Raw genomic sequence first — 26,760 nt, forward strand, 5'->3', positions numbered from 1 at the left:
AGCCTGGGCTATGAGCTGACCTTGCAAGCACCATCTCTGATTCTATTGTTGAACATGGATCAGAGCTTCAGGGTCATGTCCCGGGTCGTACATTCACACATGCCTTTGTGTAATGTGTGCATAATTATATACAGATCATACACCAAATCCTTCTTTTGAGTGATGCCCCCATTTCCAGCAGTGCCTACAACCCTACAGTGCCTTTCCCTGTTGGTGTTGCTCCCTCTCTAGCCAACATCCTGGTAGTCCCTTTTCTCTGAGAGCTCCTATGCCACCTTCTGTTAAATTCACACCTATACAGTCACCCTTCTGCACTCCACATAGCCCGGGTATCCTGTATCCACTGCCTCTACTTTGCTGATACAGGGATGTTGGCTGAAGTGAGAGATTATGAATGGTTTAATGAAAGAATGGATCAAAGGATGGATGGATGAATGGGTGGGTGGGTAAAGGAATGCATATAAGGATAAATTTGATGAATATTGAATGGATGGAATTACTAGAACCCCCTCCTATGGATGAAACACGAACTCCAAAGACAGGTCTCTATAGTTAATTGAGATCCAATGCACGGTTAGTATGGTCATTGTGCTTAGTGGCATGAGTATAAATACCAAACCCAGAGGTATGTGATGCCAGAATGTATTAGAGGGTTAACATTATGGTTATGGTTAGGAAAGTAAAGGAAAAGGGTCCCTTGAGTTGTATGTCAAGGCCTGGCAGAATGTGAAGGTCCGTTCTAGTAGACATCCTACTCGAGGTGTCCTAGGTCCTGTATCCCTAGAGAACTGTAGCTGGCTGAAGTTGGGTGTGATGCTGTGATGGGAGGTGGGGCAGAGTATTGTGAGGGACATATGACATTGAAGGGCAGTGCTGGACATGCACACAACTTCTTCTTCCAGCCAAGACCAGCTATTCCTTGAGGCAAGGCTGCCACCCTGTCATCACCATCCACCCAAAGGAAATCCGAACCTTCTTCATTTACTTTGGAAAGTGAGGAACATGTAGAAGCTTCTCTTGGCACAGGCTGCCTCAAGGATTCAGACCCAGGAAGAGGCCCAGACTACGGCAAGGCTGCTAACCTGCTGGGTTCATAACTGAAAATTGCTGTATTGGGGTTTTCTTATTTTTAAATAAACTTTGCATTAGACATTTTTTGTTACTGGTTATCTGCAACATACAGATGGCTTCTTTCCTTACCTCCTTCACTGAAAAGTCCATTAAATGCTAATTAAGGTAGAGGGAAACCAGACTACACAGGGTCTGTAACTTCAGCCAGGCTCACAGAGTCATGTGTGTGTCATACATGTTTAGCATGTCCTTATTTTTTATGTACTGACTTCCTAGAGCTACAGGGTTCATGGCAGAGACACTAGGAAGGTGGGACCTGCAGACTCTCAAGAGTTGGGGGTGGAAGAGTGAGGGTTTGCTTGTGTTCTGCCTGCTGTAATCACTCAGTCCCTCCCTCATCAGTAATTCACTCATTCATTTAGTCCATCACTTCTTCCCTCCCTCCCTGAATCAATAACTCAGCCACTTATTCAGTCATTAAATCCCTCATTCCCTCTCTCAATCCCTCCCTCCCCCTTCTCTCAGGGACTCAATCTCACACTAACACTATACACTCATGAAGCATCTGCCATGATGCTGAGACCCTCAGGTGGATGGAGCCACCCTGTGGAGTCTCACTCTGCTGGGAAAGTGTTTGCACAGGCACAAACCCTTTGGCTCACCAAGCACAGGAGTGCTTTTCCAGGCTGGAAGTTCCCTCTCTGAGACCCTGTCTACAGCTCTCTCTGCAGAATGGATGGCTTACATTTTACAGATTAGCCCTGTCCCCCTGCTGCTGCCTGGAGTGGTCCACCTCTACCATCAACTGAGCTCTTCATCTTATTGCCAACTAGACTCTCATCTTTGAGAGCAGAGCCCGACTGTCCAGGTGCCCTGTGCCTGTGTACCTGAGTGGTACCTGCCAGATATTGGCCTGCCTGTCTCACTGTAAACTAATGATAAATGCAGATGTTTACCATCCTGCTCCTCCCACAGTGAATTCTACTGTCTTCCATCTACCATGCACAGTTGAAAACATAATGTGATCCCCACAGTTGAAAACATAATGTAATCCCCACACCATGCCTTTTTCTCTGCATAGACCCACAGTGGGACAAGGATCCCAGGCCAAGCTGTGATCTCTAGTAACCTCTAGGAGTGCAAAGCAGGCGAGCCCCTCAATGTGTGATGGAGCCATATGTGAGCTCATGGCAACTGTGTTCCTGCACTGGGCTGAATCCTCTGGAAGTTCAGGGAGCTGGGGCTTGTGAGCTCTGGCCAGGGACTCACCTTTGAACACCAATATTTTTTTTGATCCTCTCTGTCCTAGACCCTTACGGGGTGGGCAGGGGGTCTTAGGAGAGAGGCTAACGAAGCAGCTTATACCTGGCTGGGCCACGAACATTTGATGGTTGTGAGCTATTGTCAGGGCCCAGGGTCTCTTGGGACTTCTTCCACCTGTTGGGTTACTGGTCTTACCCTAATCAGTATTCATACTCTACCCTAAGGTGTGATCTGGTGATGGAAGTACCAGATTCTATTGAACAAAGTCCTCAGGTTCCAACCCTGGAACACTGGTGAGATGTGGGTCTGGAATCAGATAGCAGTCTGGAAAATAATTCACACACACACACACACACACACACACACGTAGAGAAAAAGGCTTTGGAAGAGTTCCCCGTGTTATCCTTCACACCTACTAGCAGGCCACTGCTCCAAGCTGCTCCCAGGAGATCAGAAAATGAAATGGGGGCAGGAGAGATAGCTCAGCAGTAGGGCCTTTGCCTTGCATGCAGCAGACCCGGGAGGGACCCAGTTCAATTCCAGGCATCCCATATTGTTCCCCAGCCTGCCAGGGGCAATTTCTGAGTGCAAAAGCCAGGAGTAACTCCTGAGTGCTGCTGGGGGTGGTTCAAAAACCAAATCAATCAATCAATAAAGTTAAAAAAAAAAAGAAAAAGAAAATGAAAGGGCTTACTTCCTTTCCAATCAAGCCTTTAATCTGAGGGAAAACATCACACCTGGAAGATGGGACCATCCAGTTTCAACACCAATCCAAGGTGCTACATTCAAAGATAATTCCATCTATGGGGCCGGAGAGATAGCATGTAGGTAGTTCATTTACCTTGCATGCAGAAGGATGGTGGTTTGAGTTCCGGCACCCCATATGGTCCCCCGAGCTTGCCAGGGGCTATTTCTGAGCGCAGAGCCAGGAGTAAACCCTGATTGCCGCCGCCTGGTGTGTCCCCCCAAGAAAAAGATAATTCCATCCTATGTATTTACTGATTGAGGTAGAAACAGACAAATCCTGTAATCCCACAAGATCCCTCCCTACTTGGTATTCTTTCTCCACCCTAGGGTTCTTGTGAATAAAAGCCTGGGTTTGAAGAAGGAAGGCATTATTCTTCGGTCTTCCTCCACTGAGCTGCTTTCTTTGTTAGGAGCAGAAAGCTTGAGTGGTGGGATTCCTGACCCTGTTCTTGCACCCTTTCACTGTGTGGACTATTTCCTGTGTCGACATTTGCTTTCAGACCCTTGTCTCACCAGATTCTAGTTTTGGAGCCTGGGGCTCCGCTTATATACACCCTCTGGTCTGAGCAAGTATGTACCCCTCCGTTCCAGATATGCTCACAAACATAAAGCCATAATATAAGAAAGCAAACTTCACTCACTTCTCTGCAGACTACTATGTGTGCCAGCATGTATGGTCTTGAACACCTAGGGAACAGGTACACATGATTTGTTGGGGAAATTTGAAGCTGTTTCCAGATGAGGTGGGAGATGGTGGGCTCAGAAGTTTCTGCCATGTGAGGAGTGTCATTTTCTGGAGTCAGGGATGGATGAGAAAGTGGAGGAGGGACACACCCCTCTCTTTGCACAGACACAGTCATCTGCCTGGTCAGGCACCTCAAGCTCTTGGGACTATGACCAGTGTGACTTACATTCTCAGTCCTGCAACCTTAAATTTTACAATAGAGTTGAAGTGAAAACTCTCCACTTTATCTCTTTTTCGTGTGTGTGTGTGGTTTTTGGGTCACACCCAGCAGTGCTCAAGGGATACTCCTGGCTCCATGCTCAGAAATTGCTCCTGGCAGGCACAGGGAACCATATGGGATGCCGGGATTCGAACTGATGACCTCCTGCATGAAAGGCAAACGCCTTACCTCCATGCTATCTCTCCAGCCCCTTTATCTGTTTTTTTAAAGATAAAATAATTGTTTTTTATTTAGAGAGATGTGGAAAGAGGGAGAGAGAGCATCACCTTTTCTCTTTTTAAAAACATTTTTCTTTATTTTAAACACTGTGGTTTACAAAGTTGCTCATAATATATTTATTAATGACACTCGATGTTCCAACACCAATTCTATCACCACTGCACCCTTGTCACCAGTATCTCAATCTTCCCAAGCCAGTCCCAATTACTTTCTATTGCTTTTTACAACGAACTGATGATGGAAACTGATTATCGATTGCTTTTTTACAACGAACTGATTATCGGAAAAAAGCTTGATTAAGAGAAAACTTGTGAAAATTCTCATATCTCACAATGGGGTGAATATGACATTATCTGAAGGTTTACCAAGCTGTTTATTGCTAGTTGAGTCTTCTGGTGTTGGTTTTATTTGTTGCTCTCATGTGGCTTCTATATTTCAGATCTAATCTGGTAAAGTGTTGCTGGGATGTACAGTGTAAAATGTATATAGGTGTCACGAGGCCTTGAGGTTGGAGACTTTGAGAATTTGTGGAGCTGAGTCGCTGAGCTCATATGGCAGCAGTAGTGGATGGTGGGCATGGCTAAAGGGACTTCTGTAAGGGCAGCGGCAGGGGTGGGAGGAAGTGGCCTGCCTTGGCTCCACAGAGTCCAGATGTCAGAAAATTGGCATACTGGGAAACTCTGCTTTCTTGAGTGTTCACTCCAGTTTCTCCTCTAACCCCTGTAACCCTTCCCCCAACTTCCTTTTTCCTTAACCTCTTACTTTAAGATGTAAAACCCACAGACAGTTGCCTTTGTGCCTGATGACCTTCCCCCAATAGGGATTGGGGTTGGTTTGAATAAAGGAAATAGAGAATGAGTTCATGGCAAGAGAAAAAGCACATGGCATAGGCAGCACAGGGCAGTGAGAGCACCTGGCAGAGAGCTGACTCCAATGAATATCTTTTCTAACTGCTGTGTATTATTTCTCTGCTGCTACCCTGCTTCATCAGACCCATTTTCCCGAGGGGGTGGCCTCACCCAACTTGTGCATTTTATTTTTATTTTACAAACCCCAAAGTATGAAAAAACTTGAACTTTCCCTTCCCTTCCTCCTTGCTTCACACTTTGTCCAATTTGCCATCTGAACTCAGCAAGAGGCAACAGGCAGGGAGAGAAATAGGGGACCTTGAATACAGGGCATGGAGAGCACAGCAGGAGACACAAGCCACTCTGCTCACTTTTTGTCAGAAAAGCAGCAAATTCTGACAGGGAGTTTTGAAGGGAACATTTGCGTTCATGAGAAAAGGGGTCCATGTATCTGGTCTGCAGGCCAATGGGACCCAGCAAGTACCAGCACTTTGCATCCAGGTAAGCAGATGTCCTTTTGCTGTGCCATTTGAGGGAGGCCTAGACACAGTGTTTATGACTAATGAAGATGGGGCAGCTTCACCACACAAACCCATATTTTCCCCTGGAGCCAAACCTGGTCGTTCCTGCCCAGAGACTCAGAACAAGCCACCCACATACCTTTCATGTGGGGAAATGATGCAGTTCAGGGCACATGAGTCTGGGCAGCCACTCAAGACCCTGGGTACAAGCTGGCACTGTCTAGGGGAGCTGCAGGCATCCTGAGTTTTTCTGTTTCAATGGGGCATCAGGGTTGTCTCCTTGGAAAGAAGAATCTATTTGGTTCTTGCTTCTTTCTGATAGCTGTTGACTAGTAACTGAGTTAACCAGGGGTGGCGAACAGGATTTTGACCCTCACTCAAAATGGCAAAATGCAATATGTGTTTAATAGATTATTGTTAAAATTATATGCTTTTGTGTGTTTGTCTGTTTTGGCAGGTCACTGCGTGGTGTGGCTCTCTGACTCTCACAGTTTAAAATTTTGGCTCTTTGTGTCAAACTTGTTAACCACCCCTGGAGTTAACCCTAATAGGGTTCCTAGGGAGACAAAATCTGAAGACCACCGAGTTTAGGGATGGCAGGAAATTATGGATGATGAAAGGCCTGAGAGGTGTGAGCACACGTCCCCTCATGTTCTGCCCTGGGCCCTGCTCTATTCTTTCCCTTCCTGTTCCTCCCCCAGGGCAGGACCCAGAGCAGAGAGAGCTACAGTCCATCTGCTGTCAGGGGACTCAGACCCAGCACAGATCCAGCCATGGGGCTCCTGCTGCTGCTTCTGCCCCTGCTGCTGGTGCAGTCAGAGATCCAGCAGGACACAGAGCAGGACAGGCTCCGGGTCTTCATCGTGCCCCACAGCCATATGGATGTGGGTTGGATCCACAAAATCCAGGTGGGTCCTCATGGCCATCTTTCAGGGTTTAGTAGATTTCCTTCATAATCTCATTGGTGGTTCTGTTGGGTGGCGAGGGGACCCAAGCATCACAGGACCAGTTGGCTAAAGTGATGCCTTGGGAATGGACAGGCCCAGAGACTGTCCTGGGTTGTCCAGGTCCCAAGTCAAAGCCTAGTACACATAAGTACTAGCTGAGTCCAAGGCAGCAGTGGTCTGAGGTCAGACCCAGTGTCCTGAGTCTAGTTAGGCATTTGCCTTGTCTCAGGCAGCTTGATTCTTTTTTCAGTGTTTCTCTCGAGCATATTCCTCTCCTAGCATGAACTGCAGCTTCCTCTGCCTGAAGACTTTGCTCCTTGGGTAGCAGGACTTAGTCTACTTGCTAATCTTTCCCTGGAAGAGACCTTTCTGGGGCCACAGAGGTAGTGCAGATCTTGTCTTGCATGCGACAAGTAAATAAACAGCATAAAGAAAGATAGGCTGCTGCTGTAGGAGACCTCTGGATACCACCGTGTATCCAGCTGGAGCTCTGGGTGATGGAACGTTTTTATCATGGAGGCCAACCTGGCAGAAGCACCTGGGGGGTCCTTAAGGACCAGTCACAGGGCAGCAGCCTCTCAGAAGCTCTCCACAAACTTTCCTTTATTTTTGCCCTGCCGTCACCTTTTGGGTCATAGAGCCCCTTCCCCTGCAAAAGGTGCTATCACGCCATTATAGTCTCAGCTATAATGCCTTCCTGGAGGTCCTTATACCCACTCAGTGCTCCCCACTCTGTGTCTGTCTCTGTCCACGTGTGGCCAGAGGTGACAGAGCAGAGAGGTCCTGGTGGTCCCTGAGCTGGGTCTGATCCAGGCCTGGCCTGGGTTTCTTCCCTGTGTGGAGCTAGCTAATGGGATCTCTTGTCTAGGCTGACATGAAAACGTTCGTGGATATCTACTCTTCAGTCATCAATGCACTGAAGGCCTCACAGCAACGCAGGTTCATCGTGGCCGAGCAGAACTTTTTCCGTCTGTGGTGGGATAATGCCATGATGAGTGAGAAAAATGAGGTACTGCTGTTTCGTGTGTGTGTGTGTGTGTGTGTGTGTGTGTGTGTGTGTGTGTGTGTGTGTGTGTGTCTCACTCCAGACCTATGGGGACTGCATCCCCACAGTCCTGGTAGATGTGTGGTGGGATAAGATGGACTCCTGGAGATAGGCTTCTTTATTTTATTATTTTGTTCTTTTTGGGGACAGACACCACAGTGCTCAGGGGTTCTTCCTGGCTCTGCACTCAGGAATTACTCCTGGAAGTGCTCAGGGGACCCTATGGGATGCCGGGGATCAAACCCAGGTCAGCCACTTGCAAGGCAAGTGGCCCCTCTTTAAATTTTTTAAGTTAATAATTTTTTTTTTTGGGTCACATCTGGCAGTGCTCAGGGATTACTCCTGGATCCATGCTCAGAAATTGCTCCTGGCAGGCTCGAGGGACCATATGGAATGCCGGGATTCGAACCAATGACCTTCTGCATGAAAGGCAAACGCCTTACCTCCATGCTATCTCTCCCGGCCCCCTAAGTTAATATTTTTTTTAATTATCTTTATTTAAACACCATGATTACAAATATAATTGTAGTTGTATGATTACAGTCATGTAAAGAACACCCCCCTTCACCAGTGAGGATTCCCAACACCAATTTCCCAGATCTATCTACTCCCCACCCCACCCACAAACCTGTATTCGAGACAGGCTTTCTTTTTCCCTTATTCATTCACATTGTTATGATAGTTTTCAGTGTAGTTGTTTCTCTAACTGCACTTATCATTCTATGTGGTGAGCTTCATGTCATTAGCTGCACCTACATGGGAGGATGGGGGAACTAAGGGTTAGGACTGAGGCAGTAAAATATTAGAAATGAGCTTTGTAGGGCAGTATCAAGGTCCCAATACAAGATGGATATTATGGATATATAGAATATATGCACACAATACTATCAATATGAAAACAAAGAGAAAAAATTTCCACTGACTGTCCCCAATATAAACCAGTGCTAGAACAGCCTGCCCTCCTCCCAGAGCGCAAGTTAATAATTTTTATTTATATTTTTATTTATTTATTTTTTTTGGTTTTTTTATTTTTTTATTTTTATTTTTTTTGGCCACACCCGGTGGTGCTCAGGGGTTTCTCCTGGCTGTCTGCTCAGAAATAGCTCCTGGCAGACACGGGGGACCATATGGGACACCGGGATTCGAACCAACCACCTTTGGTCCTGGATTGGCTGCTTGCAAGGCAAACGCCACTGTGCTATCTCTCCGGGCCCCAAGTTAATAATTTTTAAAGTCAAATCATCATTATTCACAGTTACAAAGTTGTTCATGATTGAGTTTCAGGCTTACAAAGTTCAATACTCTTCACCAGGGAACATTTCCTGCCACCTATGTCATTAGTTTCTCTCCTGACCCCTGTAGCTTGCCACAATAGTAGATTCTCTCTCTCTCTCTCTCTCTCTCTCTCTCTCTCTCTCTCTCTCTCTCTCTCTCTCTCTCTTTCTCTCTATCTCTCTCTCTCTCACAGATGGAACTCATGCCTCCTCACTCTCATTTGCTCATACCAGCTGTTCACTGAAATGGTTCCTAGTGGCTGATCCATTCATACTTTCTAAGGGAAGAAAATGCAAATAGTGTGTTTTTAGAAAATATACAAACCATTTACAAAGAAGCACTGAATTGTTCTTTGGCCCTCATTTATGTTGATCTGTTCCCAGTCATGTACCAAGTTCACAAGAAAAGGAAGTCTGAACAAGGAAGGTGAACAATGTGGGCCAGAAGGGTACCATAATAGCTAGAAGCTAAAAGTGAGAAAAACTACAATTAAAGCACATTCTACACATAAAAAACCTAGCCTGCTCTCTTTTAAGTGATCATATTTGTGTAAAGAAAAGAAAGACCAAGGAGAATTATATTTGTGTTTTACATGTGTGTGTGTGTGTGTGCTATACCCATACCCAGTGGTGCTCAGGTCTTACTCCTGGTTCTGTGCTCAGGGATTATGCCTTGCTGTCTTGGGGGACTGTATGGTGGCCAGGTATTGAATCTAAGCCAGCTATAAGTGAGGCAAGTGCCTTCCCCACTCTACTATCATTCTAGCCCCTCTGGGGTTTTTTGTTTGTTTGTTTATTTGTTTTTGTTTTGGGGCCACACAAAGTATTTCTGGTGATGCTGGGGGACTGGTAGGATGTTGGGCATCAAACCCAGGTTGGCTGCGTGCAAGGTAAGTGCCCTTCTTTCTGGAATTATTTCTTCAGCCCCAGCCCCAGGGGACATTTTTAAGTAAAGGACACAGAGATATTCAACAAGTAAAAGGAACATATGATTCTAATAAGAACCTATCCATAAAAGGACATGAAAAGAACATCAGCTGAATGAAAAAAATCTGCACAATTAGTGCTGCAATTTTAGTGTTGGTAACTAAACACTAAACACAGTTGCTTTCCACCACTGTACTGATGTTTTATTTACTGCCTAGAAACAAAATGCAACCTGAGGTTATCAGGGTAGCCTGTTACACAGGGCTTAAAATAGTTAAGAGGAAGTAACTCAGCATAAGAGAAAATGGGATAGCAAATAAATAATAATATAGCAGTGACTGAATCTGTAGAAAAGTTCCAAAGATGTGCCTTCTGCTGGGCCGGAAGTTCTCTATCATTGTGGAAGCCTATCAACTGAACAATCCCAGTACATGTCTGGATAGTTGAAGTGTCAACCTTGGAAAGGTGCTGGCAGGACACAGCAGGGACCAGAGTGGACCAAACCTTGCATGGGTAGACTGAACAGATATGGGGAGTTAAGGCAAGGCACCGGAGATGCTCCAGTCATGTCTCAGCTCTGACCAGTCTCAATCTCCATGTTGGAACCTACCCTTATCTCTTTCCACAATGCCCAGGTACACAAGCTTGTGGCCGAAGGACGCCTGGAGTTTGTCATTGGAGGCCAGGTCATGCCTGATGAGGCAGTGACCCACATGGACGACCAGATCCTGCAACTCACAGGTCAGTGCCCCCTGCCTTGAACTCTGAGTCCTTAAGACCTGCAGAGAGGCTGGGACAAGGGATCTGAACCTTCTTCCTCTCTTCAAGGCCAGAGAGAACATAGATGTTACAATCTAGCCAATCCAGGTTCTGAGAATCCTTAACTAACTCTGTGAACATGAGACAAATCAACTTGCACCTCATTTCCTCTTATGCACTCAATTGGTAGAATTATATATATTTATTAAAAACATATTAAAATTAAACACTACATATTCATTTAATATCTTTTTATAAATATTTATTATTAAATATTATTCTAAATATTTAAATTAAACTTAATACTTATAAAATATTTAAATCTTAACAAACATTAATACTCAATAGTTAAATATTAAATATAACATTAAATATTATATAATATTTTATACAAACTATAACTATAATGCATTTATATATTTATGATTATATAATATATTTATATATCCTACAGGGTATTGTGGATCATATGTGGATTTTATTATGACAATTAAATTATTAGTGATATGTCATTTTATTTAAAATTATCAGTTATATTCTAGCTATACTGTCATCAACACCTACTCTACTCTTTGGGGAGTCATCCTTATCTGAGTGGTGCCTCAGTTTCTCCTCTTCTTCCTTACAGGAGCCCTAAGAGTTCCTCTACTCTCTCCTTTCTCTCACTTCTCTCTCCTGACCCTCACTGATTTTACCTGTCACCCTCATGAGGGTTTGACACTGAGGGCTTGACACTCCTAATGTATACCCCAAGGTTTCACGACCTTCCTTTGAGGACTGAACCTGCACACAGATGACCCTAGTATGATTCTCTCATAGTGCTTGGCCCAGCACTTGTGACAGTCCATCTCTCTCCCAGGGCCAGCCTCTGTCCAAGGAGAGATCCTGGTCTGGGCGGGAGCCAAAAACAATGTGTTCAGCTGGCAGCAGCTCCCCGAGTTCACTCCTGTGCTCTCAGACCTGTTCTCTAGACTTACTGTAGACTGTGACATCAGTTTTGGTGGGCTCAAAAGGAAATATTGGGGAAAGGGAGGGGAAATTGATCATTGACTTCTATGGGTCTGGTCCTCTCCTGACTCTGACTCATTGTAGTTATTGTAAAATCATGAGTAAATCACCACTCAAAGGATTTGCGAACTGGTTGCTTTGTGTTAGCAATCTCTTGGAACTAGTGCCACCACTCTGTCTTCTCTCGGCAGAAGGACATGGGTTTCTCTATGAGACATTTGGCATCCAGCCACAGTTCTCTTGGCAGATTGACTCATTTGGTGCATCTGCCACAACCTCCACGCTGTTTGCCCTGGCAGGCTTAAATGCCCACGTCATCTCCCGGATCGACTATGACCTGAAGAAGAACATGGAGAAGACCCAGGTGAGTGGAGTCATGTTGCTGTTCTCAACTTTAATGTTGGTCCTTCCCTCCCTTTCTGTGCATCTACAAGACTCTGTTCATGTGTCTATGCATCTACAAGACCCCATTCATGGGTCTGTGTGTCTACAAGACCCCAATTATGGGTTTGTGCATTTTACAAGATCCTGTTCATGGGTCTGTGCATATACAGGACTCTTTTCATGGAGAGTATTCAGGAAATCTTGGCAGCTGATAGAGCAAAGGACTGTGGCTCATTTCTTTCTTCTCCCTGAAGCATAAGTGCCCTGCCCTCCTGCTCATCCAGCTCCTTACTGGGCTTTAGGTCAGGTTAGACACTTTTGTTTCTTTAACATTCCTTACCTTATCAGGGTATTGTTCCTTTTGGGGTTCTCCGAGGCCTGGAGGACATCCATGCTCAGTGCCCAGAAGTTACTGCTCAGGGTGTGTGGCAGTGGGCTTTAGTTAACCTGGCTAGGGCAATCCCTAGTAACCAGTAGCCACACACCAATGCAGTAGGTGCTACTGTGCCATGTATGAAGCAGCAGATCTGAATGAGCCCGGTCACTCTCTATGACTTCTGAATGGGAAATTTGTGATACGTGCATTGATCTCTGGAATATGTAGGTGTCTTTGAAGCAGCTACATACTCTCAGTCCTAAAGGCTGGGATACTCAGTTCAACATGACTACAGCATGTCCCTCTGGATGTGCGTGTATGTGTTAGGATGGTCCCATCCAGGCTTTTCTGCAATATTGTATCTTCCATAGGGCACCTTCCATGAGGAAGAAAGATCAGGGAGCAAGCAGACCCAGACTGGAGGGTAAATTCTGAAGACTTCTGTCACTGTGGATGTCAGAAATAAACTTATAGAAAAGGTGGAAGAGAGACAATCTCTCCAAGAACCTCTGAGATCAGATGCCGGTGAGGACAGTGAGACCAGGCTGGCTCTTGACCTTCTGCCCTGTTCCCTCTGTCTTCAGAACCTGCAGTTTTTGTGGAGAGGATCCCAGTCCCTGCCTGTGGAGCAGCAAGAAATCTTCACACACGTCATGGATCGCCGCAGCTTCTGCACGTGAGCACTTACCTTGGCCAAACCTGTTCCCTTCTCTCTCTGCATGACATGAGACACAACCTCACAGCAACTCCCAGGGGAGTTTCAAAACCACAGTCACCTCTGTAATGTCCACTTTGGTTTTTAGAAGATTGCATGGCATCTTTGTAGTGTTTGGGGAAGGGTGGTCATTTTTGGCAAGCAATGGCTCTGGCATATGTTTCAGATGTTATAGAATGTCTTGTATTTCCCAAACTGATCTGTTCACTCACAGATGTGGAGAAGGATCCCCCAAACAAGACCCTGAGTTGTCACTGAGATGACTCTAGTACTCATAACTCCAAGCATTGGGCCTTCTCAGGGTGATACCTTCTAATTCCTCTGCTCTTCTGCAGGTCAGAGTCTCAATGGAATGAGTCTTCCATGTTTCCAGATTTCCCAACACTCCAGGAAATACTAGAACCTGAAATGGATCTACCCATTTCTCCAGACAAAGTTGAAAACATGGCCGAAAAACTGATATATGATGTGAAGCAGAGGGCTTATCAGTACCAGACACAGAACTTCCTTTGGTCCTGGGTAAGTTGGGGTGCCAGCCAGGTCATATAATGCTTTGATGGCTTTTACCTCCTTACATCCTACCACCATTTTCTCTTGTCCCATCAATGCAGTCAGCCATCTTCCTTCCTGCTAACCATGATATCTCAACCATTCTACAAGATTATATTTTGCCTTTTTTGTGGGGAGGGCGTTACACTCATCTGTGCTCAGAGATTACTCCAGGTTCTGTGTCCTAAGATTAGTCTTGGTAGGTCTTGATGACCAAGTTTAGCTACATACATACATACATGCTTTTTAGGGGGGGGGTCATACCCAGAAGCTCTCAGGGGTTATTCCTGGCTCTGCTCTCAGAAATCTCTCCTGGCAGGCTTGGGAGACCATATGGGATGCCAGGGATCAAACCCGGGTCCGCTCTGGGTTGGCCATATGCAAGACAAACACCCTACTGCTGTGCAATCACTCTGGTCCCTCATGATTTTTTATGTGATATTAAATTTATTTTGCTAAGATTTTTTTGAGAATTTTTGTGTCAATGTTCATTAATGTTCATTAGGGAAATTGATCTGAAACTTTATTTTCTCTAAGTGTCTCTATCTGCTTTAGGTATTGATGTAATATTAGCTTCATAGAAGGTATTACTGTAATTTGTTCCTTGAATAATTTGTAAGAATTTAAGAAGAAAGTAAGTCAAGTAAGTCATTTCTGATAGAATTCACCAGACCAGGACTTTTATTCTGGGGAAAAAAACTTTTTTTGGGGGGGTCACACTGTTAGCACTCAGGGGTTACTCCTGGCTTTGTGCTCAGAAATCGTTCCTGGCAGGCACAGGGGACCAAAGGGATGCTAGGATTTTTGGTTTTTGGGTCACACCTGGCAGCGCTCAGGGGTTATTCCTGGCTCTATGCTCAGAAATCGCCCCTGGCAGGCACAGGGGACCATATGGGATGCCGGGATTTGAACCACCGTCCTTCTGTATGAAAGGCAAATGCCTTACCTCCATGCTATCTCTCCGGCCCCAGATTTCTTAATTTTAGAGGCTAGTAACTCTTTGATTTCCATTGCTAAACCATAAGTGTTGATTTTAGGTCCTCATCTATAAGTTTCAGGCATTTGGGTGGACTTGGAGATTTGCCAGGATTTCTCTCCATATCCCACAGTAGATGTCTTCTTTAGCTTCCCCATTGATCTTTGCATTTAGTGATTTGGAGTGCTGAAGTATCAGGGTGTTTAAAGAAGTGCTAGATCCAATCTGCCAGGACGTCTATGATATATATTGAAATGACTTCTTGTGAATGCACTAGCTTCTGTGTGGTTTGGGAAAAGAATGACTAATGGGAAGAAAGGAGGTTTGAGTACTGGCACTGGAACCCAGAAGGAGACTGAGGGGAGGCTGGAAAGGAGGACCCTTGATAGAGGTATTAGGACTGGAGCCTCCTGTTCCTGCCCAGACACAGGTCCCCAGGGAACAAAGATTCAGCAATGGCGCTGGGACTCTGAAGGATGCTGGGAAAGACCCCAAAAGACAGTCCTGTTTGTGTTTGGTGGAAGGGATTAAGGCGTGAGGTTCCCTATTTCCTTCCAGGCACCAACATGGCTGGCTCCAAAGCGCAGATGAACAGTGATGGCACTGGAACCAAGAAGGAGACTCTGTTTCAGCTTCTTTACTTTCTTACTTATGGCCTTCTCAGGTATTTTTTGTGTGTGTGTGTGTGTGTGGTTTTTGGGTCACACCCGGCAGTGTTCAGGGGTTATTCCTGGCTCCACGCTCAGAAATTGCTCCTGGCAGGCACGGGGGACCATATGGGACGCCGGGATTCGAACCGATGACCTCCTGCATGAAAGGCAAATGCCTTACCTCCATGCTATCTCTCCGGCCCCTCTTCTCAGGTTTTCTAACTTTTGACAGAAGTCTCTTTCAGTTTGAGATTATAAGAATCTGTCCATTTCTTCTATAGTCTCCAGATTAACATCATAAAGTTGTTGATAGTAATTTCTCAAAATACCTTAAGTTTTTGAGGGTTCTGTGTTTATTTCTTTTTATCTTTTCCCCTCAGGAGAGGCCGATAGTCTCTCTTGAACACATTCTTATTCCTCTCGTTTTCTCCCTTTACATATCTCTGTCTTCAAGTTTTTTTTTTCCAATCAAAGCTATATTGCTTCACTTGGAAGAAAACCAGAAATAACACACATTACTAACTTTTTTTGACATTGAAAACTTTATTTATTTTTAATTTTATTGGGACCATTGAGTTACAAGTCTTTCACAGTTGTATTTAGGCATATAGTAACAGTGCTTTAGGGTGGTTCCCATCACCAGTATTGACATCCCTCCAACAGAGTTCTCAGCATGCCTCACATACTTCCACCCCCAGTCCCCTGGACTACCAGTGTAGTAGGTTCATTTTGTGTTTAGCTTGTTATAGTTTGGATATCTTGACTACTGCTGTTGACTTTGGCTAGGTCATTTAGATCTGACCCCACCCTTTCTTTTTACTCAATGCTCCTGATACTACTTGGCCCCTGGGTCCCATCCACTTTTTTCTTTTTTTTAATTTGAAGAAGGATATATATGTATATATCCTTGGAGAGATTGCATAGAAGTAGGTCATTTGCCTTGCATGCAGAAGGATGATGGTTTGAATCCTGGCATCCCATATGGTCCCCCAAGCCTGCCAGGAGTGATTTCTGAGCTTAGAGCCAGGAGTAACTTCTGAGTGCTGCCAGGTGTGACCCAAAAACCAAATATCAAAAAAAAAAAAAAAAAGAAGAAGAAAAAGAAAAAAGGCAGGAGACCCTATCTAGAAGATATTAAAAAAAGGGGGGCAGATGTGGCATATATATACATACATATATATATTTGCATAGGTGCAGTAAACATTGGAAAATTAGAAAGAAAATTTCCTTGGCCTAAGACAGTGGTAGGCAACCTGCAGCTCGTGAACCACATGTGGCTCTTTACACTTTTAATTTGGCTCTTCTTTGTGCCAGGTGGTCACTCCAGGAGTCAGGACTCTGCTCCTAGCCTCTGTCAGTGCACACCCTGTGTGGCTCTCAAAATAAATTTCAATCGTGGTTTTGGCGAGATTTGGCTCAGTTGAAAAAAAAGGTTGCTGACCACTGGCCTAAGAGATACAGGGTATCTTTACACATCATCACTAACTTTTTAAAGGGGAAAATGATGAAAGAAAAGCAACTCAGGGGATTCAGCTCTGGCATCTAGACTTTAGGCTCCTGGCCCTTCGTTAGAAGGGTGGCCAGTGAGGAGCCTCTTCTGTGGATGGGCTTGTTTCTCAGCCCAGCTCTGCTCTTATACTCATCCTGCAGGGATGTGACAGGCAGTTCGTCGACACCTTATTGCAGTTTGAAAACATGGACATCCTGATCAACTACATTAACCAAAGGTCATCCATGTTTGGGGTATCAATGGAATATGCCACACTAAAAGAGTACTTTGGTATCCTCCGTGGTCTCAGAGTCAATTGGAAAGTCCGTGACCACCGCGACTTCCTCCCCTATTCCTCAGGTAGGAAACTCTGAGATTGAGATGGAGATTGATGGGAGAGTGTCCACCTCAGTGGACAAGCTGTTTAAGCCCTCATTGGTCAATGGACCAGAGTTGCACTCAGCTCACACATTCTTGTCCCACTTCAATAACCTCTTGGCTTTACACACAGGGAAGTTCTTATTAGCTTGAACCTTGAGACTATTGCCCATAAATGATTTCTCCCTCTGTGTCTCAGTGCTTGTAGTTCTTCTTGCTGATAGTGCCTGCCACCTATTTCTCTTCAAGTTCTATGATCCTGTAACATCACCTCCAAGAAGTTGTTCCTGAGGAACACAAGTTACATTGCTGTGTCCTCATGGTTGCCACACTTTATTACCATATCTATCAGTAAAGAAGAGAACAGTACTAACCCACCCACAGGGAAGGCAATGATAAGAAACCAGTATAAAATAAAATAAATAAAATAAAATTATTTTATGGCCAATGAGCAAGGAGACATGAGACTCAGTTCACATCTGACTAGTGTGCATTGTGGGCTGAAGATCTTTATCAGGTTCGTAGGCACATCTGAGAAAGATGGAATCTAGCAAACACATGACTGGAGACACATTGAACAGGACCATTTATGGTGATAAAGAGAACTAGTTCACAGAGTGAGTGTTCCCAGACAAACACAACCTCAAGACAGAAGAAGTCTCACTTTCCCATTACAGCTGTAGTCCCTCTTTTTGTCCCCTCTGGGGTAGGGGAACGCATCTTCAGTTATAGGTGTTATTTTTCGTCAAAATCTTCTCCTACAGTTTAGCATCTGGAGGACAGTTCTAGCTACCCAAGTGTGGATTCTGTGACAGGTTTTCTGTCCATTAAATACAAATGATGACAGATCCTGCATGAAAAGGTTTTGGATAGTGATGCTGCACAATAACTTTCTCTTTGCCTATTCCTTAACCCTCTGGTCCCTCACCTCATGTCACCTCTCCTCCAGCTCTCTCTGGCTGGGTTCTTGAGATGTTCCACTTTTCCATATGCTATATGTATCTCTGTGTCCAATAAGGTCTAGTCCTCTGTAAGTCTCCTGTGCTCCTGGCTCCTCCTGGGGCTGGGTCATGGGTGTTCCTGGCTGTCCTGCTGGGTGCTCAGGTGGGCCCTGTTTCTCTCCGTCTCCCCTCCTCCCTCAGCTTTCCTGGACATGGACTTGGCTGGCTCCACTGGCAGGACACTCACATCCAGCATTGCTTATTGTGTTGCAGGAGAACTTCAGGCCTGGACAGGCTTCTACGCATCCCTCAGTGGGCTCAAGGCCCTGGCGAGGCGAGCCAGCGCCATGCTGCATGCCGCCGAATCCATGTTCACGCGCCACCTATGGTCGAAGTACAGCTCAGCCCTGAACGTGTCCTGGGCATTGCAGCAGCTGCAGCAACTCCGCTGGGCAGTCTCTGAGGTCAGGACATGGGCTCAGTGAGTGCCCTGGTACAGTGGGTTCCCCATAGCTAGCCTAGCATCTGTTCAGCTCCTGGTTACTGAGTATCCTTTATAGTCAAGACACTGAGGATTCTTGAGCCCCAGGTCACTGAGTGGGGATCTGGGTATCACTAGGACTTGGGTGACAGAAGCCAGCTAGTGGCTCAGGAACTATTACAACTAAATATCCCCCCCAGGCCAGCATTTGAGTCTGACCATTGTGCAGGATTCAAATCTAGCTCTGCTGGGCTACCTCTGTTGGCTGAACCTGAGCCCTTCTGTCCACTGAACCACTGCCCACTCAGGAGAGCATTTGACACATCCATGGCAATGACCTAACCCACTGAACTTGTGTCCAAAAACAAGTTGTCTATTAATTTCTGTTTCCCAAGTACAGAGAGGAAAGGAGCCAAGGAATCTCATCCTCATGTCAGGAGAGGGCATCTCTGGCCTGACTGTCCAGTCAAGGGACAGGATGGAAAACTTGATAGGACAGCAGCAGAAAATATATGGCTTTGGGCATAAACATCAGTTTCCCTCCTGTGAAGAGAGGGTGGTTGCACCCAACTTCAGTGCAGAGAAGAGTGTGTCACCTGGAGTATTTCTGCTATTAATGGAACACTTAGGGGGTGAGGGATAGAATTAAGAGCAGGGCACTGGGTGAGTTTCTTCCTGAAGTTTGTGGACTCAGGAAGTTGGTTCCAGGGAAGATGCTGTGCTAGATCATTCCACTCCATGCTGGTTCATGAGCAGATATGGGGGAAAGACCCCTCCACCTGATCCATCCCCTCACTCAGGGTGCACTTCAGAAACCTGGTTCTGTTTTCTACTGTCTTTTGGGGCTGCAGGTCCAGCATCACAATGGGATTACTGGGACAGAGACCCCCAAGGTAAGAGACATGTATGAGGAGCACCTGACAGAGGGCATGGAGAATGTACAGGAGGTGATGGTTTCCATCGTTAAGGACAAGGGACAAGTTGGCAATGGTAAGGCAAGAGTGCAGGGGGCTGGGGGACTGTGTAAAGTGAGCTGGGACCTTTGGAATGAGTCTCTGCTTCTGTCTCTCATTGTGACTCTGACCTTGAAGTGACCATGGCAGCACTGGCCAGCTCAACTCTCCCCTGAGCTCAGTGTGGGGATAGACCCTCAGCACAGCTCTCCCATGGTGAGGGTCTTAGGGACAAATGTGCAATGAGGGGCCTGAACCACGACAGTCTAAGAGGAACAGGGTTCTTTCACTCTCACACTGTCCCCTTCCACTTAACCCTTTGTATTCCCTGTGCCATGCATGACCTGTCCTGCTCCTTTCCTAGTCTTTGTGCTTTTCCATCTGAACTCACACTTAAGAGGTGGGACAAGAGTGCTGGTGGGGAAAATAGAGGTGATTCTGACTGCAGGGATGAAATAATCATGTGGGAAAGAATTACTGAGGTCAAGGTCACTGGGCAGTTGGTTGTGTCACTCAAGTGCAGCTTCTTGTACATTCACAAATGTAGAGACCCAGTTTCAGGCACAACATGGGAAGTGCAGTCAGGACAGCATGGCATGTGAGATGTTCAGGATCAGAAGCATCAGGTATGGCCTCAGAGCCACATGTGTGGTAATGATGGAGCAGAAAGTATTCCAGGTCCATATTACAGGCTCCTAGGTGCCAGGACATGTGATAACCCTGGGCTTTCCAGGACCTAGAGTGCCCTGGAATCTCCTCACTGTCCAGTGAGTGAGTTGGACCCAGGTCTTAGAATATGTGTCATTTCAGTAGATGGCTTTTCTTCTATGACTTATGTTTCCATATCAAGGAAGTGAGCAGATGGATGAGGAGTGTGGGAAGCACATGTAACCTCAGTGTTGAGATAGCATGGAGTGTTCCCTAAGCAGGTCAGATTGTCTGGTGTTTTGATATCATCTGTGCTCAGGTCCCTTTCCTTGGACTCCTGAGCTCTGCTGAATCAGGTCCCAGCTGCCTCAGTTTCCCGTATAGCTAGGCTGTGCTGTGTGAACCAACCACTCACCATGGAGTTGGGTCTTTGCATGCAGATTCAAATGTTGGGCACATGGCAGTGATCTACAACCCTCTGGCCTGGAACATCACCACCATCATCAGCTTCACTGTGGACTTCTCTGACTTCAGTGTCACGGACCATCTGGGAAATCCCGTGCCCCCTGAGGTAGGAGTGGGAGCACCTGCCATTCCTGTGCCACTTCTGGTCCAGCCAGAGCCTACCCAGAAGAGGTGGCAGTGGAAGTGACTATGGCAGCCAGTCTCACTGGGAAGAAGGGCAGGGCGAGGAGGGCAGCTGGACTGTGGTGAGCAGAGAGGGTGCAGAGACAGGAGCTCAGCCCGAGAAGATGAGAGAGAGACTGTTCCTTTTCAGGCTGAGATCCCCACCAGGGTGCTGTGAGAGCTGAGGGATCTGAGCAGAACCTTCTTCTTGGCACTGACTCCCATTCCATCCTGTCCCCAGAACTTGCAGGTGCAGGCATCAGAGAAGACTCCATCCCACTATGATGTTTATGTGCTGACCACCATCCCAGGTCTGAGTTATCAGCATTTCAACATCCGGTGCAGAAATGGAGCCCAGATCTACATACCTGCTCCAAGGTATTTTGGCCGAAAGAAAAGGACAGCCAAAGGGCCCAGTGACAAGCACCTGGTATCCGTGCAGAATGACTGCTATACCATGTTCCTGGACCAGGACACCAATCTGCTGCACAGCATCTGGGAGAGGTAAGGTGCAGTCTCACCTGCCTGTGAGGCTGAGGTCTATTTTCCTGTGCACTTTATGTCGACACCCTCAGAGAATTCTGTCTCTTAACTTCCTGGGGGATGATCTCAAGGTGTTAGCTGGTTCCTGTTTAATCATTTTAATTTAGATTGTATGTCTTTACCACTGTGATTAAGCAAAGCTCTAGTATTTATTTTAATTTCAGGATTATTTAGAGGAGATGTTGAGGGACATGCCGTCAGAAAAGTAGAATTGTGTTAGAAACTATGTATCATGGAGCAACATTAAAGCATTCTGTATATGCATTCATCCACTCACCCACTCTTCAATATATTTGTCACATTTCCATTTACCTTTCTATTCCCTTACTTACTATTCATCTTCATGATCTCTCATCCACAATGGCCCCAAATGCCATTTCCACCCAGAGAAAGCGAGCCTGGAGCAAAGGGTCAAGACAGGAAATAATCCAAGCAAGATTGAGAGTGAGATATGCCTGGCCAAGTAGCAATCTGTCTCATCAGGCTGAGAGACAGAGAAAGCCACCTGCTAGACTTCAGTTTTTATTGAATACAGTGACTATCCCCTGGACAGTGAAATAAGGACAGACAGTCCTGCCCAGTTTGCTTGATACATGCTAAATAGAAAAATCTCTGTTTTGAGTAAAACCAAGTTTAAAACAAACAGATACAAAGAAACCAGGTATGATGTTTGTTTTGGGTGGAACCAAGTTGTAAGTTGTAAGCCAACACTCATCTTTTCTTCTGTTATAAAATTTCCTTATTATTTGTCCATTCATCTATTCCTTATCTCCAAATATCCTTCAGTCTTCTCTCTACCGTCCACTCATGCAGTCCACTCATCTGTGCTACAGTCTGGTCCAAATCTCTCTCATCAGTCCCTTCCACCCATAATATCTCTTTCTATGACATTTTTCCTACTTTTGTTTCTTTTCTCCTCCCTCTTATCCTCTTATTCCTTCCACATACCATTTATTAGTTCAGTTCTCCAGTCAACTTTATGACACTTCACCCATACCTTCACCATTCATCCATCCAACCTTCCATCCATTCATCCACCCTTCCATCTATCCATTCATCCATCTGTCTGTCCATCCATCCATGTGTCTGTATAGCTATAAATCCACTCCCACTCTAATAAGTAACAGTTCTGTCAGGGTCTCAACAATAATCCATCCTTCCATTAACATGACAGCATTCACCCAATTTATCCATTTATTCTTCCTTTAAGTATAATAATCCTACCATCCAATTATCCAATATTCCAATAACTCAACTTTTCCCTCAATACACTGACACAAATTACACTGAAATATCTGACATACATTCATCTATCCATCCATCTCATGAGTCTCCCATGTACAACTATTTCCTCGACATTCATCCCATTAATCTACCTATATCCACCTTTCTCTCATGAAGCAGTTCTTTGTTGACAACAGAGAACATTAATGACCCACAGGCAAGAACTCACTGTTGTCTGAGGTCTGTCCAGTCACCCATGGCTACTTACCAGATGCTTCTATTGCACTCATCCTGTTTTAGACAGAACATCTATTTATGTTCCTGCTGGAACCTAGGAAGGAAAGAATATGTGATAATAACAGGGAGTTGATAGAAAAAAGTCCCAGATGTTGGGAGATAGAAAAGGAAATGAAGTTGGGGGTAGAACATTGGCTTGAATGAATGTCAAAGGACTCATACTACATCACTGTTTAGAGTTCTGCAATCCATTCAAACCCTGTAGGAGAGTACCCATAAAATTCTATCCTGAATTCACCCTGGACCTCCTCTAGGGAGAAGGTGTGGCAGATGAGAAATGCTCTAAGCAACCAGTGAGGGTGTAAAGGGACAAACTGGAGCAGCAGGCCATGGGGAGTGAGACTCCATGTGGCTTTGCATCTCCCTAGGTGACTAGCGAAAGGTAGAGTCCAGAGGCTGACTTTGGACACTGTCTCTGTGGAAGTGGCAGAAACAAGCTCCATCTCACCACTCCTGTCTACAGCTCAAGAATACTCTACATAAAACCCCCATTCCCCAAATAGGCCTTTTCTAGGACAGAACTCATGGGCTGTCATAGACTAAGTCCTGATTTTCCTCAGTTGTTTTTGAACTCAGATGGTTGAGTACAAATGAATATGCACCAAGTTGGTCATGTCCTGGCCAGAATCTCAGGGAGATGCTGTCAGGTTCAAGGCTCATGTATCTCTATAGTTTCTTGGTTCCTATGTGAGCATGGTCACCATGCGAAGAGAATTTGGCCACTGAACTGAACAATGATCATGGCATGGAACAGCTGAGTAGTGAGGACTCTCAGAATCAAATACTTCCTTAGAACTTGCTGAAAGTAGAATGGGGATCTCTGGTAGTCATCTCTGTATGATTGGTAGTTACCAATCATTTGTGTTGGGACATCTGCATTGGTCTTTTTCTTCGACATCTGCAAAGTGATGGGGAAGGAATATGATACCACATTGGTTCTGGGAGCATTGCACAGATTCTTGGTGCATTTGAGTCCTGGGGTCTTATTCTCACTGGTATCTAAGGGGTTGTTGGCTCCTTCAGGCTGGGCCACTGCATGAGGTAGGGAAAGCCTGGCCTTGGGTCAGGGGGATGATTCTTGGTGGATTCTGCCCATGTTGATAATACAATTTTATTTCCCACCTTTCAGAGAAGGAAACAGGACAGTGCACTTGACTCAGGATTTCCTGGAGTACCAAACCAACAGAGATACACAAGATCCTGTTTCTGATAACTATGTGTTCACACCCAGTGGTGCTGCTGTATCAGACTGGGAAGAGGTGACAATGGAGATTGTGTCCGGGGAGCTCATGACTGAGATCCGCCAGTATTTCTACAGGTGCACTCACTTCTCTGAGTGGATACAGGGGTGGGTGAGAGAGGGAAGAAAGAACACTTGGTTCCAGAGCTCCAATGCTGGGGCCGGAGAGATAGCATAGAGGTAAGGCATTTGCTTTGCATGCAGAAGGTCGGTGGTTTGAATCCCAGCATCCCATATGGTCCCCCGAGCCTGCCAGGAGTGATTTCTGAGTATAGAGCCAGGAGTAACCCCTGAGCACTGCTGGATTGTACCCCAAAACCAAAAACAAACAAACAAAAAACTAAACAAAACAAAAAACAGAGCTCTGATGCCCAACCCTATGTTGTGGGTCTATAAAAGTTGAATGTCTCTGGTCTCTCTACCTCCTGGTTCTGCACTGCTCTATCTCACCAATGGTGACAGAGTTCAGAGCACTCCTCGGGGCAGTGCCTCACTCCTGAGAGTCTTTGTTCTTTCAGGGGCTGGACCACAGTTCCATCAGACTTGGTGGGAAGCTCCACATTATTTGCCCCTTATATTGCTTTGTAGGCTCCATGGCAAACCCTACACTGACTGAGAGAGAAATATGGGAGAGAAGAATGACTAGAATGTGGAGAGGAGGAATTCATGAAGGAAAGGAGGAAGAGATGGAGAGGAGGAAGATGGAATGAAGCAGAGTTGGCTCATAAATTTTCCAGATCTTACAAATCTCCCATTTCTTTGCAGTGAAGTGGATGAAGACCCCACCTATGTCATCTACTCCCGCCTGGCTCATGTGCCACCTGACTCCAACACGGGCCTGCTATGTCATCGGATAGAGCAGGAGGTCCAAGTAGGACCCTTGGAAGTCAACACTGAGGTCATCCTGAGGACCAGCACTGGTCTGGACACCCAGAAGATTCTCTACTCTGACAACAATGGTTACCAGATGCAGCAAAGGAATTACCAGATGTACCACTACAACACCATTGCCAGGGTATGCCTTGGGGAACCATGGGCACAGAAGACATAGTCTTCATGTTTTTCTTTTTTCCTGAGAGAGAGCAGTAGCTGGGGGATCCTATTAGAACCTTAGTCCCAATAGGGATTGGTGCACAGTTGTTGGTGGCAACTGGTATCTGAAATCTGTGCCATGCCTTGCTGCAGAGAACTCTAACTCTACTGTCCTCAGTCTCCTCTGGGGAGCCCTGAGAATCACAAGGGAATTGCTCTGAGGGCAATAGAGCTGAGGCATGTCCAGGTCACTGGGCCCAACCCCCTTCACTGCTCAGCTCAGAGCACTGTCAGCAGAGCACACAGTGAGGGACCCGATTAGAAGCCACTGTAGCTCCTGGACACGAAATCTTGGGTCAGCCCCTGTATTTTCCTGCATGAGTTTCTCTCCTGGGAAAGGGAATGTTTCTCCCCAGGGCCCACAGAGACAGCTGGATCATTCCCGAGAAGGAGCAGGGGCATTCTGGCCACTCTGCCCACATCTCTACCTGTTTCCTCCATGAGGCAACCTAGTGGGTCCCTCCCCTTCTGCCTTTTGTCTCTTCATTTTGATGGACCCTTCTCTTCCAATTCTTCTCTGCTCTGGCAAGGCCCAGAGTGTCCATGTCTCAGATCTGAGGTCTTACACCTCTGGCTGCTCCCAGTCACACAAACCTTCTCTGTCAGTCCATACTTGCTTGATGGGCAGGCCTGTGCTCCTTCATCGCTGCAGCTGAGAGAGGGATGTGGCAGGCAGACAAGGGTACAGTGGCTCAAAGGGCATTTCCTGGCCCACAGGGGCAGTGGAGCTGGGCAGAAACCTCCAGTCTGTTATCCTCAAAGTCAGAATAGTTCTCTCACCCACAGTGTTCTCTATGCTGAATTCACTCTCTGAAGAGGTGTGGGAGTGTGAAAAGGGTGGTCCCTACCCACTTCCCACCTGGTCCTCTATGTACATCCAGCCCAGCAATACCTGTATCTCCACAGAATTACTACCCCATGGTGCAAACGGCCTTCATCCAGGACAATCAAAGTCGGCTGGTGGTGCTGTCGGATCAGGCCCACGGTGTGTCCAGCCAGGGCAATGGGCAAATAGAGGTAGGTCATCTCACCAACATCCCAGGGCTGTTCAGTGGTGAAGACCTTCAGACACCTCTGTCATGTCCTGCAGATCATGCTGCACCGCTGCCTGTGGATTGAAAACTACTGGATGAACGAGGTCAACCTGACGCTGAACGACTCCTCTGTGGTCCGCCCCATATTCTGGCTCCTGCTGGGACCCCTGCCGCTCACTACTGCCCTGCGCCACAGGAGTGGACTGGAGCTGCAATACAGGCCTGTGGTACTGCTGAGAGAGTTAAAGGGTAAGGGCCAGAATGTCAGAATCCAGTTGGACCTGAAACTGGAAAGCTGTCCCCAAGCAGAGTCATTCTAGTCCAGGACCAGGAGAAAGATCTTGTGCCTTAGCTCCTCTAAGACATCTTTAGACTCAGACCTCCTGCTTTTGTGACTTTCCTGAAACAATGGTGCTCCAGAAATAAGAAACAATGATGCCCCCAAAATATGAAACAATGGTCTATTAAAACACTTTACTTTAGAATGAATTTATAGCAGTAGAGACCTAGTAACAACATTGTAATATTCTTATGACCCCTGAATCATTTCATTTCTGTCACATTTTCAG

At 46.0% G+C, this 26,760-nt stretch overlaps 2 protein-coding genes across 2 annotated transcripts in view; both read left to right on the forward strand.

Annotated features, from left to right (window-relative positions):
- LOC126020186 (epididymis-specific alpha-mannosidase-like) overlaps window positions 1-997 on the forward strand; it is a 34,632-nt gene extending 33,635 nt beyond the window's left edge. The window contains exon 19 of the mRNA XM_049781648.1: window positions 903-997. Coding sequence (XP_049637605.1) covers window positions 903-997 — 95 coding nt within the window. The remainder of the gene's footprint in view (window positions 1-902) is intronic.
- Window positions 998-6,407: 5,410 nt separating this feature from the next.
- Window positions 6,408-26,760, forward strand: part of LOC126020187 (epididymis-specific alpha-mannosidase-like) — an 87,229-nt gene continuing 66,876 nt past the window's right edge. The window contains 16 exon segments of the mRNA XM_049781649.1: window positions 6,408-6,542; window positions 7,450-7,590; window positions 10,463-10,568; window positions 11,786-11,958; window positions 12,939-13,030; window positions 13,032-13,055; window positions 13,405-13,588; window positions 16,895-17,093; window positions 18,326-18,516; window positions 19,385-19,523; window positions 20,575-20,705; window positions 21,012-21,265; window positions 23,955-24,143; window positions 24,831-25,080; window positions 26,064-26,174; window positions 26,248-26,454. Of these exon segments, the coding sequence (XP_049637606.1) occupies window positions 6,408-6,542; window positions 7,450-7,590; window positions 10,463-10,568; window positions 11,786-11,958; window positions 12,939-13,030; window positions 13,032-13,055; window positions 13,405-13,588; window positions 16,895-17,093; window positions 18,326-18,516; window positions 19,385-19,523; window positions 20,575-20,705; window positions 21,012-21,265; window positions 23,955-24,143; window positions 24,831-25,080; window positions 26,064-26,174; window positions 26,248-26,454 (2,526 nt within the window).

This window comes from Suncus etruscus, chromosome 10, assembly GCF_024139225.1.
Source record: "Suncus etruscus isolate mSunEtr1 chromosome 10, mSunEtr1.pri.cur, whole genome shotgun sequence".
Lineage (NCBI taxonomy): Eukaryota > Metazoa > Chordata > Mammalia > Eulipotyphla > Soricidae > Suncus > Suncus etruscus.